General features: G+C 36.1%; 1 protein-coding gene across 6 annotated transcripts in view; it reads right to left on the bottom strand.

Annotated features, from left to right (window-relative positions):
- The window catches only part of DNM1L (dynamin 1L), a 43,602-nt gene that overhangs the window by 15,207 nt on the left and 14,710 nt on the right, over window positions 1-13,685 (bottom strand). For 4 of the 6 annotated variants that reach the window (XM_087763780.1, XM_087763782.1, XM_009473620.2 and 1 more), the window contains exons 3-13: window positions 9,891-9,929; window positions 8,663-8,709; window positions 7,490-7,561; window positions 6,837-6,923; window positions 5,887-6,049; window positions 3,827-3,947; window positions 3,074-3,205; window positions 2,570-2,776; window positions 2,251-2,371; window positions 690-845; window positions 491-580 (exon numbers count right to left, since the gene is read on the bottom strand). In XM_087763780.1, coding sequence (XP_087619906.1) covers window positions 491-580; window positions 690-845; window positions 2,251-2,371; window positions 2,570-2,776; window positions 3,074-3,205; window positions 3,827-3,947; window positions 5,887-6,049; window positions 6,837-6,923; window positions 7,490-7,561; window positions 8,663-8,709; window positions 9,891-9,929 — 1,235 coding nt within the window. The remainder of the gene's footprint in view (window positions 1-490; window positions 581-689; window positions 846-2,250; window positions 2,372-2,569; window positions 2,777-3,073; window positions 3,206-3,826; window positions 3,948-5,886; window positions 6,050-6,836; window positions 6,924-7,489; window positions 7,562-8,662; window positions 8,710-9,890; window positions 9,930-13,685) is intronic. The other 2 variants (XM_009473622.2, XM_009473624.2) reach the window with 1 other exon arrangement.

Here is a 13,685-nt window from a genome sequence, read left to right on the forward strand (position 1 = left end):
AAGCTAGAAGTTGAATTTTTAGTTCTCACTAGCTGAAGCGCATTACAGGCAAAATGAACATTTTGTGGTGATTTTACCTATGAAACACACAGAATAAGGACTATAATTTAATTTTCATCATTGCATCCCAAACTCTACAGAAAATGCACGGCTTCTGTTACAAGGGAGGGAAATATACCTATATCAGAAAGACTAGGAAATGTTAAATCCAAATTTTAGTAAAATTCTCCTTGGGAAATTGAAACATATGTGACAATAAGCTGAAGAGGGTTCCCCCTACTCCTTTGTTTTTTAGGTATCTATCTATCTTCTAATATAGAAGTTTCAAACTGTGTAGATATTAAATACCTAGCTGTTTAACAAATATAAGTTAAGATTCCTTTAATAATTTGGGTTACGTTCCTGACATTACAGAGCAAATAGAAGCATCAAGAAGGACTCCAGAAAACACATACTTTTTCCAGCAAAATTATAGTAGATGGAAAATTACCATTTCATTTGTGACAGGAAGTCTTCTACGCAGAAGACAGGTTACTACTTCAACTATGGCATCGTGCAATTTAGGAAACCTCAATAATTCCTAAAAACAAAACCAAAATTTACTGAAGAGACTTCCAGAATTTTTTAGGGAAGTGGGGGGAAAAAAAGCCCAATAATTACAAAGATCATTCTAAACTATGCATTTTTACCTGTGTACTGTAATTACTACAATGCTGGATAATCCTCTGCATTTCTTCATGAACCAGCTCCACACAGCGCAAGCTAGGTTCTTCTAAACGTTTGATTTGCCTTTTTACCAGCAATTCAAATGAAACTTCAGGAACAAACAAGGCAGGACGGGGACCCTAGTTCAAAAGGAGAGAAAAAGCTGCTAAATTGTGTATTAAAAACAATACACATTTCTAAGAAGCAGTAGCTGATGAAGCCCAGAATAAATCAGGTCACAGTGCTCGCACCCAAAAGAACAGGTCTTATGAGTAAAATATGTCACAAAAATATTTAAATACAAAAGCTATAAAATATAAAGTTATCACCTTTAAAGACAAACTCTGTGTTAAATAATGATTAACCGGCATCCTTATAGAATCTTGAAGATTTCTACCTACTAATGTCACTGTAGGCTTACAACTATGAACAAACATTTTCACATTTGTGGATCCAAGTTTAAATCAAATTTATTATAAAGGCAAAGACATTCTCTTCCTAACTTCAGAGAGAAAAGTTACCATTATTTATTTGGCAGTCCTGGGCATACACTTCTTACTGCAAGGTAGGTGGGTTTTCTGTTAAGTATAATCATAATACAGTGTCACTGATTTACAGTGTTTGGGATAATTTCATTTATGATCATACAGACAAATGCTTAGCTGTACATAAAACATTTTTTACCTGAAATTTCCTTTCTTTTGTTTTTTGGTGTTTTTTTTTTTTTTTAAATTAAATAAGCTTTAGAAACACAAAGATGTGATATGTCACATAAAAAAAAGACCTCTCTCCTGTTACTAAATGCTGGTTTACATTTTAAATTTACAGAAGGATAAGAGCATGCACACAGATCACTGCTGCAGAGTACCTAATGCGCTCCAAATTTGAGTAATTATTGTCCATGCAGAAAGCTGACTGTCTGCTCACTTCCAACAGAACACAGTACAAAAGCAGACTTATGTGTTTGACATCCAAAGTCAAGCTCTAAGGAGTGAACATTCTATATACTGCAAAATTTAAAAGTTAACTTACTCCATTAATTCTTAGCAATACCAGTTCTCATATTCACAAGAAACCAAATCTGTCATGTAAACACTGAACCATTGAAGAGTTGTGTCCCTTATATAGAATTAGAATATCTGAATGTGTCCTAGCCCATACATCTCAGACTGAGTCTTCATAACTAACAGAAGTGCTTAATGCAAAATAAACGCAGAGGCAGTCTTCCATGACCATTTCTGTAATACCTAATGGCTTCAGCATAGGGTTGCCAAAGCTGGGCCCAAGCTTTATTTCAGCCTGTAAGTAACAGTCATGAGATGTAAGCATTCACCTTAAACTCATTCCACATAGGATAATGGCTGCAAATTTGGATATTGTAATTTTTCCACTTAAAATACCAAAAAGCAGGATTCAGCCTCTTCATATTAACTCATTCAGCTGAGATCATTAATTCACAGGACTGAAGGAGCACAAATTTGTTGAAACCTTATCTTCGAATCCAATATATAGCAACAACACTTAGAAATACACAAGAACACTCACAGTAGCATTTCTAATGGCAGTCAGAATATCAATTGTGTTAAGGCCACCAAGTGGGTCAACAGATTCTAAAGTTCTTCCAAAGGTCTCATGAAAAATGTAACAGATTCTGGCTCCACCGCATCTGAAAGAATAAAGTAACAACTGAAATAGCAAACAAGAAAAGAGCTCTCACTGCAAACATTTTTTACAGTTACTTGGATTCAAACATTTTTGAGTATGTTACGCTCTAGTGTAGTACCACTGCCAGTGAAAGCCAGCAAGAGCCACTGGGTCAATCTAACTGCTCAGTCAATACTCTAGAAAACCATTTGGTACTTACAGCTCTGAAGTCTCTATGTATTTTGCTGTTCCTTCAATAGTGTTACAATATTCCGTGGCAAATTTGGTAATAAGCTGCAATAAAGTGGCACTTTTGTCCTCAACAGGTTCCCCATAGCTATTTAGTAGAGACTGGTACTGAGCAGCTAAAACATTGATTCTGGTTTTCAGTTCTGGCAAGCAATCCCTGATATGATGCATCAGTAGTCTAAAAATAGAAAACAGTCCCTCATTAGAAGGGAGGAAAAGTTTCAGCTTTATCATTTCCATCAAAACAGAGAAGAAACAGAAAATAATCACCAAAGGAAAACATTTACTTAGGAAAATTACAGTAAATTCAGAAACTGAATTTGGAACCAAACAGAGTTTTCCTTAATGTATCACTGTACAGCACCAAAAGGGAAAGGAAAGGTAAAAATAAATATTTATAACACACCAATTTATATCTTAAAGTATCTTTAAAAGCACACATTTATTTTATTTAATTTTACATAATATGTAATACCTGTTCAGTGTTCTAGCAAGATACTTGGTTCCATTTCGATTGGCTAGGGAAGGATACTTCTTTTGAAGAAAACCATACTCATCACGAATGGAATCAGCTACACTCTTCTTATTGTTAATATCCAACTGACTCCTGAAGTTAAAAGGCAGAGTTACACACTAGTTATTAGATGCAAAGTAAAAATAATTTACACTTCTGCTTTTCTGGACAGGACATCTAACAGCTGGATTTTGCTTTACATACATAACTCATCTTCCTTAGACAATAAAGGGTTTTATTTGTTGTTCCATGCAGCATAGTCAACAAATCAGTATGGGTAGCAGCTGTACACAGACTAAGCAACACTTTTATCAAAACTGCATGAGATTTGACCTAGCTAGTGAAAAAAATAAAGTGAATAGTACTATAGCCATATGCAGTTAGCACTAATACATACAAGATCTGTACTGGATCAGTGCTAATGTGAACAGCTGACCAGAAGCATCCCTCAAGCTAAAAACAACAGTGGAAAGAAGTTGATGCTACAGTTCTTTTAGAAGTGTCCCTGCTCCTTTCTAAATTAGCAGTTGGTTGAGTGGAAGAAGAACAGACAGGCTTTTGAAAAGTGAGCAACAAGCTTCTTGCTCGCTTATTCAGAAGTTTATTTCAACATCAGGTCACCTTATTCTTAAAACTAAATTCATCGTTAAAAAGCCAAAAGCATTACTTCATATTACACAGTTTTAAAAACAGCATGAATGTGCCCAGACAGACCTGTTCACTACTCCAATGATGCCAAGTTTGACTGGAATCACTCTTCCCATGAGCACATCCATAGCATCAGTGCCAGCATCCATGAGATCCAGCTTTGTGATAACAGCAAGGGTTCTTCGACCTACCAAAAGGAAAACTCACTCATAGGGATGCTTTGCCTTGATCAGGGTAGCTAAAACTCATCATTCAAAAAGTTCCTCAGACAGCTGCATGAAGTTTAATATTGCAAACCAGCAAAGACTAGCACAAGAACATGTGGTATTAGTCTATCTACCTGGAGCACTTAACAGGAGTATAAAAGTATTTGGCAGGTACTGCTCCCCATACAGATCTGGTTAAAGAAAAAGGTTTAGGAAGCATGCAGTTTGAAATTAGAGTAATTACTGATTACAGCAAACATTTTTGCATGCTACATGAGGTTAGAGGTGTTACTAAGCACTTGTGAAGAAGATTAAGTAAGGCAGGCAGGGGACTCGCAAGTGTGAGCAGACTGAACGTATTTCTAGCATACAGGTAGGACCAGACGTAATGGCAATCTGTTTGGAACTATATTTGAAACACCACTACCCACTGGAGAAGTTGCTAAAGGAGGCAACAGGCCCACTTTCAGCATAGTGCATCAAATACATAGCGGAAAGCCCCAAGAGACTGAATAACCTGAAATCCATCCACTGAAGAAGCTTTAGGGGATTTGATTTTGCAAATGAAACATATTTTATTAAATATGTGACTGAATGTTTTCCAAATTAAAACTAAGCTTCAGATTGGACACTGTGGAGGAAAAAGGACCTAAATTCATTAAATAGGTAAATACTGCACATCTAAACAGATAGGCTAACATGCACAGGATTTGTCTGGGACCTTAATATTTCCCGGGCTCTTGGGTCTGAAAAAAATGAGGCAAGAACTGTTTCCTTAAAATATAACACACTTTTTTAAAATCTAAAAATAAACCAGTACCCTCAGCGAAATCAGTAGGTTCTTGGGTCCTGAAACTTTGAGATGAATGCAAGTCAGAGAGTCTACCTACTTTAGTACTTCAAGTTCTCATTACATACCATGAACCTGCAACATGAGCTGCCACTCCAGACCTTTAAGGTTTAGAATTTTGGGAAGTGATCCAAAAGTCACAGCTGATCATTTTTATAGGGGTAAATTAAAAGAAAAGGGTCTGCTGCCTTGAACCAGGGCAATTTGACTGAGAAGACTGCCAGAAGAGGTTCTCCCTCAAGGTTACATAGCTGTGGAACTTGTAAAGGCTTAGGCAGACAGGCCAAAGCAGACTTGCAGTTTGAACACAATCAAGAAATGTTACACTTCACGGGAAGAAAAATTTGAGGGTACAGCATACCAACACTAAATTTTAGCCTAATTTCAGTATACCAATTTTCCAGGTATACTCTTACATATTCTTTCAAACCACACAGTGCCATTTATTAGTGAATGGTACCAACAGCACTTTCCAAAAAACAAGAAGCAGGCACCCAATAGCTCCAGATCTGTTTCAAAGTCATTAGGTGAATATAAAATTATAATCCTCTTTTTAGATTAAATCAAATCAGTCAGTTCTGTCACATAAATGCAGGACACCAAAATGGATCCTGACAATATATACTCATTTTATTCTTACTAACAGCTAGAGAGTCAATTACTAGCTGCAGGATGGCGTATTTCCTCTACCAAAAGAAACAACATTGGACAACAAAGCGTGAAGTCATCCTAACAGACCACTGTAAACTACTAAAAATCTCAAAACCCCCAACATTCTGTAATGCCATTTTGCTGCTCTGGAAACAGAAGTGGCTCCTATGACTACTGAAATAGTCATCTGGCCTATTTGTAAGACAAAAATCTATTAGATATTAATTCATCACAGCATTCTCTGAGTTGCAGAGACTGCAGCAGGAAGTCTTTAGGCAAATATAATAATTCTATTTTCTAGGAAATGCAGTGACATTTGTTTTTCTTACTACTTTTTGCCCAAACGACTTCAGTTTTATTTCAGGATTTAATTTAAAAAAGAAGTTGAGTTACAGGATCCAGTTTTTCTTGCTGCTTACCATCTGGATCCACCTCCCGTGCAATTTTAAGTGCTTCTGAAGTGGCCATGTCTGTGTTAGCAGCTGTGACTGCCAGAATAATTGAATTTGGGTTGCTGATGAATTGAAGAATTAGCTCTCTTATTTGAAGTTCAATATCCTTAGGCTGATCACCAACAGGCACCTAGAGAAAAAACAACATAGAACTGTTCAAAATTGTATATTTAAGCCTGTGTGAGACCGCTCATTGAAAGTTCATACCCAATACAATGGTTCAAGATAAAGTTTTCCAGCCCTTTCCTTCCCCCTTCACAAACAGGAAAGAAAAGAAAGATCTTGAAAGGTATAAAAATCAAAAACACTCCTATAGGAATAAGAATCAATTCAAATTATTTGATACTGCTGTCAAGAAGACTTGGTATCCAAGAACCACCTGCACAACTAGCAGAGTGGGCTGTGTAGGTGTGCATAGGCAGGGAAAGAAGTCATCTTGTCATCTTCGTGCCACAGAAAATTATTCGGTACAAAACCTGAACAAACAGGACCTGAATGTTTCTTCTAGTGTATCCTCACTTTATACAACTTCTTAGGCAAAATATGCATAGCAACTTCTGGAGAAGCAATGCGGAAAACATTTTGAAACTTGTCAACTAGCCATCTATCTGCAGGTACAACTTTGAAACTTTGACTACCTCTTCTATTAAAAAGAACATGCAGCCAGCACAATGCTTCCAGTCCCTCAGTTCTGTATAGAAAGAGGAAGAGCTTAAGCAAATCTACGTCATACAACACCGAAGAGCACCAGAAACCCAAATCTTATCATGGGTTACCCAGAGGATGGTGACATCTTAAATGTATATAACCAACTACTTAACCTGAGGAAAGCTGTTTATCTAACAATACAGGATAATGCCAAAGAGTGAACATACACTGTTCACAGCGAGTCAGAAGAGAAGCATTCTGCATCTTACCTTTGTCATTCCAGGTAAATCCACAAGAGTCAGATTTACAACATTAGACGAAAAAATCTTAAGATGAATAGGTTCAGGACTGATCCCCTAGAAATATATTAGTAACAAAAATTAATCACTGTACTGGATTATTTAAATGCACCCTCTAGAAAGCCAAAAGCTGTAGTTTCATACTAGAAAAACTTTCTTCCATCATACACCTTACAACTACATGGTACAGAAAAAAAGCCAGCCACATCTGTTAACCAATTCCTTTGTCTTTGGAAGCAGCCCTATTTTGCCCCTCAATATAATGCATAAAAGCTTTTATATTTCAGTGATTATATAGATATGCAAGAATAGACTATTTTATAATTATACATAAAGCCATGTATGTGGAAAAATGGAAGCAGGTTTAACTTGAAGTTTATTTTTTGCACTACTATTACGGAAGCTTTGAAGTAAAGCAACAGCAATTCGTTGCATTTTCTTTTAGCTGAAGTCATTTATCTCACGAACGCAGTGAAAAAAATCTCAAGATAGCAAGCAGCATTACTGTGTTTTTAATTAGAATAGCTCCATGCTTTTCACTTTGAGCTACCAAAACTGTTTAAGAAAGGTTTAAGCAGCAAGAGAATCTATAGCAGGACAAAGATGGACAGTGCGACATTTACCTTATTATTTCCAGAAATCCTCTCTGTTTCATTTTCTATTTCCTGACGAATTTCATCAAAGTCTGTATAGATCTGAAGTACGAAAGAAAAAAAAAAATGTTTAAAAATCAAAGACAGCATCTACTTACCTAATTGCAAAATAATGCTCTCTTCTCCCAAGAGACAGTGAAAAACCCTGTAACTAAGTATACAGAAGGTGAGAAAAAATAAGAATAACTATTAGCCCTTAAGCTAATGCTAACAGCAACCACCAGTGCTAAAAATTACAGAAATTGGAATCTTGGTATTTATCTGTTGATTAATACTGCGAGATGGCAATTATTAGCACTTATACCCCACCGATGTCAGACAAGGTAAAAAACAGTGTTCACCAAACACTTAATTCCATTTCTAATCTAGTTGCCATCCTTTGATAAACAACATGTAGCCTGAACCTGTTCTCATCTCGAAGAAGACAAAGAACAAGGAGACAGTTTTATTACAAAATTTTTCCACTCTTGTCAAAACTATTCTCCTTCCAACAATCCAAAATAAGTTAGCACAGAGCTACCCTTGCACAGGTTCCCTCCGCATTCCTCTCTAGATTTTCTTCAATTTCTAGCGCTGCCTAAAAGGTCAGGAAATCAGTTTAAAGTAATAAACAAATTCATCTGCCAACAAAAACATTACTTTCTGCAAGCAAAGAATTAAGCTTTGACTTGCTTATTGAAGTTGTAGGTCATCTCAGTTTCTGCTTCTCCCCCCAGTGCACATTAGGCTCTTCCTTCCTTTTTATAGCTTTCTAATAAATCTCTGAAGTAGCCAATTCCTCAGTGGACTGAAACGACTTGTGATTATATACTTCCTTATCTTTGCAATGTCTATTCTAATTTCGCCAATGCACAAAAAAGAAAAATCAACAAGATCACACAAAAAATGATTAAGATAAATATCTCAGCAGAATCAATGACCCACACAACAGACAACCATTGATAAACTTTCTGTCTTGAGTTCAAAAGAATGTTTTCAGAAGTTTTCTACTCATAAAAAGCAAACCAGAAAATCCTCAATACTCTGGCATGTAGTATAGCAGGTAGAATAACCTTTTGGTGAAAGTCAAGGGAAGAGATATAGAATTAAGTATATATATGATAGTGTATTTATGACACTGCTACTCCATCAGAGTAAACATACCTTATTTTTGGTGTGAAGAAATTTACCCCACTCTTCAGCATCTATCTCTGAAAACAAAGAATTGATACATGAGGAATAAGAAGCAGGTGTTTCAATGACATTTTTCCAAGAGCCTGTTTGTTGAAAACTACAATGTGATTTTTTTTTCAAGCAGCAAGAGAAAAATTAGTCCGCTTTCTACTGTTAGATATTAAATAGTTCACTACAAATACATTTACGATTCTGCTTATTTAAACACTGCATCTCATTACCCTCTTTAATTTGTCTCTCTTACACAAAGTCCACCTTCTTAATTGTGGCTGAGCCAATCAGCTATTCTACCGTTTTTCAGAAATGGTCTAGGCCATTAAATATCAGCTTGCAACAGAAAACAAACGAATTATTAGCAATAGCTTAAAAAACCTGAAAAAAATACCAGCTTTTAGCATCTTTTCTTTTACCATGCAAGTGAGATCAAATTGCAGCTGAAAGAAAAAGTTAGAAAAACCTGTAGAACCAAAACAAAGCAAACAGAAAATACATAAGAAGTCTGCATAACAGTGGAGTCTTAGAAGATGTCTCTTCCCAAATCTGTCAAGGACCAAACATCTTAACTCTTGTCAGTCACCACGCATGTCCAGAATTACTTGGGGGCTATTCAAAAGCAGTCCCAGAAACAGCAAAGGAGGTTTTGTCAATTCCTGCTTCGTAGCGCAGGCAGCAGTTTGAGTCACGCTGCGAGATACTCATACTTCCACAACTAGGTTTTCAAAGTATTAGTGATAAGCTCCATTTCAAATTTTCAGTTTGTGGTCATTTCCCCTCTGCTCCCTGATACAGCAATCTGCTCTAGAAGAGTAGTCTAAAAGAAATCTGGCCATTTGGCAAACACACTGCTTACCTACAATCAAGTCATCTTTCAAAACATTTTTTCTGCTCAAGTTGAAGTTCAAGATACTGATCAGTAGATATTTTTTTAAAGGATTTGGGAATTAGAAGTGCAGGAAATTCTATGAAGCAGCAATGGCACAGAAGAAAAGCAAAAAATCACCTCATTCTAAGGCAACAAGGTCAGAAAACTAAAAATCAACCAGATCACAAGACTCAGCAAAATAATCAACCGACACAGTAGCCAAAGTGTAAAAGTAAAAGTGTAATCAACAATAAAGTGGCATGAAATGTATGTGGTTTAGTGTATATAAGCATGCACTTTATGCATAGGGAGAAAAAGCAAGTGGATAAAGGCAACCTTTAGAAAGGTGTCTTGGATTTTTCCAGGTAGCAGGGTCTGCAGTTAAAGAGAAACAGTATTGAATGATGTTTAAAATTTTTAATCATATTTAATATAGCATTTTATTAACTTTCAGTACCAGATTGTATTACAAAGATCACAAATGCATGCAGACAGATGTGCACGCTATTCTACTATTGATGAGAATGCGTAACATATTAACAATATGCACAGAAATAAGATCTTAACTAAACACTGATAAATGATGCATATTAATCAGATATTCTATACGACAAAGTTTACTTGATGATGACTTTATTACTGCTGTTCATCTAATTCCAACAGCTCACAATATTTTTATCTGAGCACAGAAAACAGCACCATTAGGTTCCGCAAAGCTGAACTTCTTTGGCAAAATGTGTTTCTCATCATTTACTCATGGCAAGAATGAGAAAGAGTAAGGAAACAATTTAATGTCACTGGAAGTAATATTACTGTATGGGAAAGAAATCTGAGGTTTTGCATCAATCTTTCTAATGTTCAATTAAGAAACTAATTACAGCAGTTCTGAGACAGACTTTAGAAGAGACAATATTAGCTATCACCCTCCTCAACTTTTAATTTTCCCAAAATATTTATGGAAATCCCATTACAAAAAAACCTTTTTATGGAAGGGTTGATGAGTTTACCACTCTATATTTTTATGTGATGCCAGTACAGCACCATGGAAGTGCACGAATCAAAACAAACTGGTGAAGACATTTTTGGCACATGCCTGTTTGGCACAAAACGCAAGTAGCACAACAACAATCAATTCATCAGTTTGGAAAGCCTAGTACATCTGGGGAGTTATTTTAATGTCTTGCTCAGGTGGGTAAGTCAAAGGTTTATCATCAATGGAAACATGCTGATTTAGATGGGTTGGATCCATTAAGGAAAAAAATTTAAAAAACAAACTACCTTTATCCTTACTGTTCTGCAGGCACATGAGCTATGAAAAAGCCATTGTTAGGAGGCAGCTTTTGTTTGTCTTGATTGGTAAATAGGCAAAATTACATACCAGTCTCCAAAATAAGTGCAAAATGAAAGGGCTCATTAATTCCAGGTTATTAAACAGGTTTAGTTTATTTACAGTTCAGAGGAAATAAAGAAAAATGTACATAGAGGAAGAAACTACAGTATCTTCAAGACTGTATTGCTCATCCCCTTAAAAACTGAATCTAAGAAAATAAAGACAGGCATAAAGCCAGGAAGAAAATGATACAGCAAGATACTGCCACCATTACATTTGAAAGATATGGACCAAGCACTCTCCTGTTATGTCCCTCCTAGGGAGATGATGTCCTCCTAGGACACACTGGTTTAGTCTTAAATTATTGGGTCTGTGGTGGCATAGGCATTTGCAGCCAGGTACTAGGCTTAGTTCTATGTATAAAGAAATGTTTTGTTTTAGTATAATCTATTAACTTTTTAAAATACATATAGAAAAAAATGCATTCCAGTCAGAGGCATTGCATTTTAACTTGTTAACATCTACGGATCAAAGGAGACTGAAATTTTTTAAGCTTTCACAAGCCACAAGTGTTCTTTGCTATATATAACACAAGAGAAGATTGAAGCCATGATAAATGGCTTAGTCTTAACCTCGGCCTTGGTGCACATCAAAAAGTAATAAGAAAAAAAAAAATAAAGAAATGCAGTCTTCTGAGGTGTACAGAAAATTTCATCTGGTCCAAGTATAAGCTTTTACAAGTTTCATTTTATACAGCAGGGAAACTCTTGCCCCACTCTTTTGAGGAAGTCTGTACTGACACCCCTTTAATATTTGAGAAAAAGTTCCCAATAGCTCTAATTTAATGCAAAGCAGTTTTTAGGAAAGGAGGAAGGATTTGCATTACTCAAATGCAAGGATGCTCAAGGCAAGGAGAAAATAGTTTAATTAGCCTACATTCAACAATCCAATGTTCTGGTTTACATGTAGAACATTTTTTTTATCACTAGTTTCACTGGTAAATCAGTTTTCCCCTGGTTATGTTATTTTCTGGAAGCTTTTCAGGCAAAATTTTCAAGTGAATTAATCACCTGATTACATTCAAGATTCAATGCTAGATAAAAGTGTGCAGAATTTTATAATGACTGAAATGTCATTTAAGTACTATAGATTATAAGAAATTATTAAAACAGCAGCTATTAAGAACAAACAGATCCTGCCTTTCAAAAAAACATCCCCTGAATAAAGCAACAGTCTGTTTGCTTTTCTGGCTTTTCGTATCTTGCAGTGAGACCTGAAAACTTGAATTAACATACTGGAAAACTAGACATGATTATGTATTTTTCTCAGGACTGCCCTCCACCAAATCGTTATTTGTTATCTCCTGTACTGCAATGCTCCTTTGAGAAGCTCAAATACAGTACAGTGCTAACTGACTTCAGTTATTCATGTGTCTCTTCTCCCTTCCTAAATCAGTAGAAATGTTCTTCATACACAATGGGAGCACAAAGAAGCTGTTCAGAGTCATAAAAGGCTACCACCATAGAGGATTTCTTTCTTGCAGCATGGCAATGAGAACTTCCTAAATACTAAAAAGGACAAAAATCGGCAAAGCATGAAGAATCTTACCTGTTTTCCTAGCTTTCCAGTTCCCATACCTTCACAGCTCTTGGACCTAGCAGACTACCATGTAAACACTCCTCCCCCCACCACCATCACCTCATCCTTTCCTAGCTCTTGTTCTCTAAATAAAAAAAAAAAAGAAAATCCAACTTGGGGGAAAAAAACATGTGCACATCTTCCAACCCCTTCTGTATGTTGTACCATTTTTTTCATCCTTGACGCTAACTAGATGGCAAGCTGTTTTTCGCAAAAGCTCATTTTCGCTTGTGTTTCTACAAAGCTAAGTACAATGAAGCAGTCCACACTGTTTGGGAGCTAGGGGTAAGAAATTCCTATTTGAAGCAGAGAGCAAAAAGCTGACAAAACAGTGTTGACTTAGCAAGCAATTGATCTGTATTAATTATTCCTGTGTTCCATATCAATTCTATCTGTTCAGAATTTGAATAATGTTCAGCTTCCTATCATGGGCAAAAAAAGGAACCTATAAACATTTACTAATTGACCATTCATATGTTTCCTCCTGTTTTCCGTGTCCTAACAAATGGATAAGTTACCAGAATAGGTCTTAGCTAGAAGACCAATTTAATAATTCATGAGACCAGGCCCAGTTCTCTCATGAAAACTGCTTCTCTTGCAATTTGGTAAGAGAACACCAGAGTGTGGTATCACCACATCAAACACATCATATGTGCTGAATCACTAGAGGCTAACAATAAACAGCAAAAGCATAACGAGAACACTTCCTTCACACCAAACCACACACATCTCTGTAGAATATATGTATCAGCTTGAAATGTCATGTTATGAAAACACAGCATTTCTTCATATTTAATGGAAAATTCATCTCTCTGCTATTTTCTGACTATCTTGATTTAGTGCAGTGACCACCGTCCAAGGGTATCACATAGCTCATTGGTGACTTTGAAGAACAGCAGAGATGATCTTTTATGTTGCATGTTACAAAATCAGAAGTTAGTTCAAATGTCTGGCTGAAATTCTTTCTCAACAATCTTTCCCAATGTGCTCCCAAGAGCCAAATAAAAAAATAATAAAAAAAACCCAAACAAACACCAAACCAACCTAAACCAAAAAACCCCCAAACCAACCAAACAAAAACCCTAAATTGATAAGAAATTATACTCTTTGACAGCTCACAAGCATCACAAGTTGTCAAAATTAAGCTATTGGAGAGACACAAT

The sequence above is a fragment of the Nipponia nippon genome, unplaced genomic scaffold (assembly GCF_047370975.1).
Source record: "Nipponia nippon isolate SJK-2023a ecotype South Korea unplaced genomic scaffold, ASM4737097v1 scaffold_3, whole genome shotgun sequence".
Lineage (NCBI taxonomy): Eukaryota > Metazoa > Chordata > Aves > Pelecaniformes > Threskiornithidae > Nipponia > Nipponia nippon.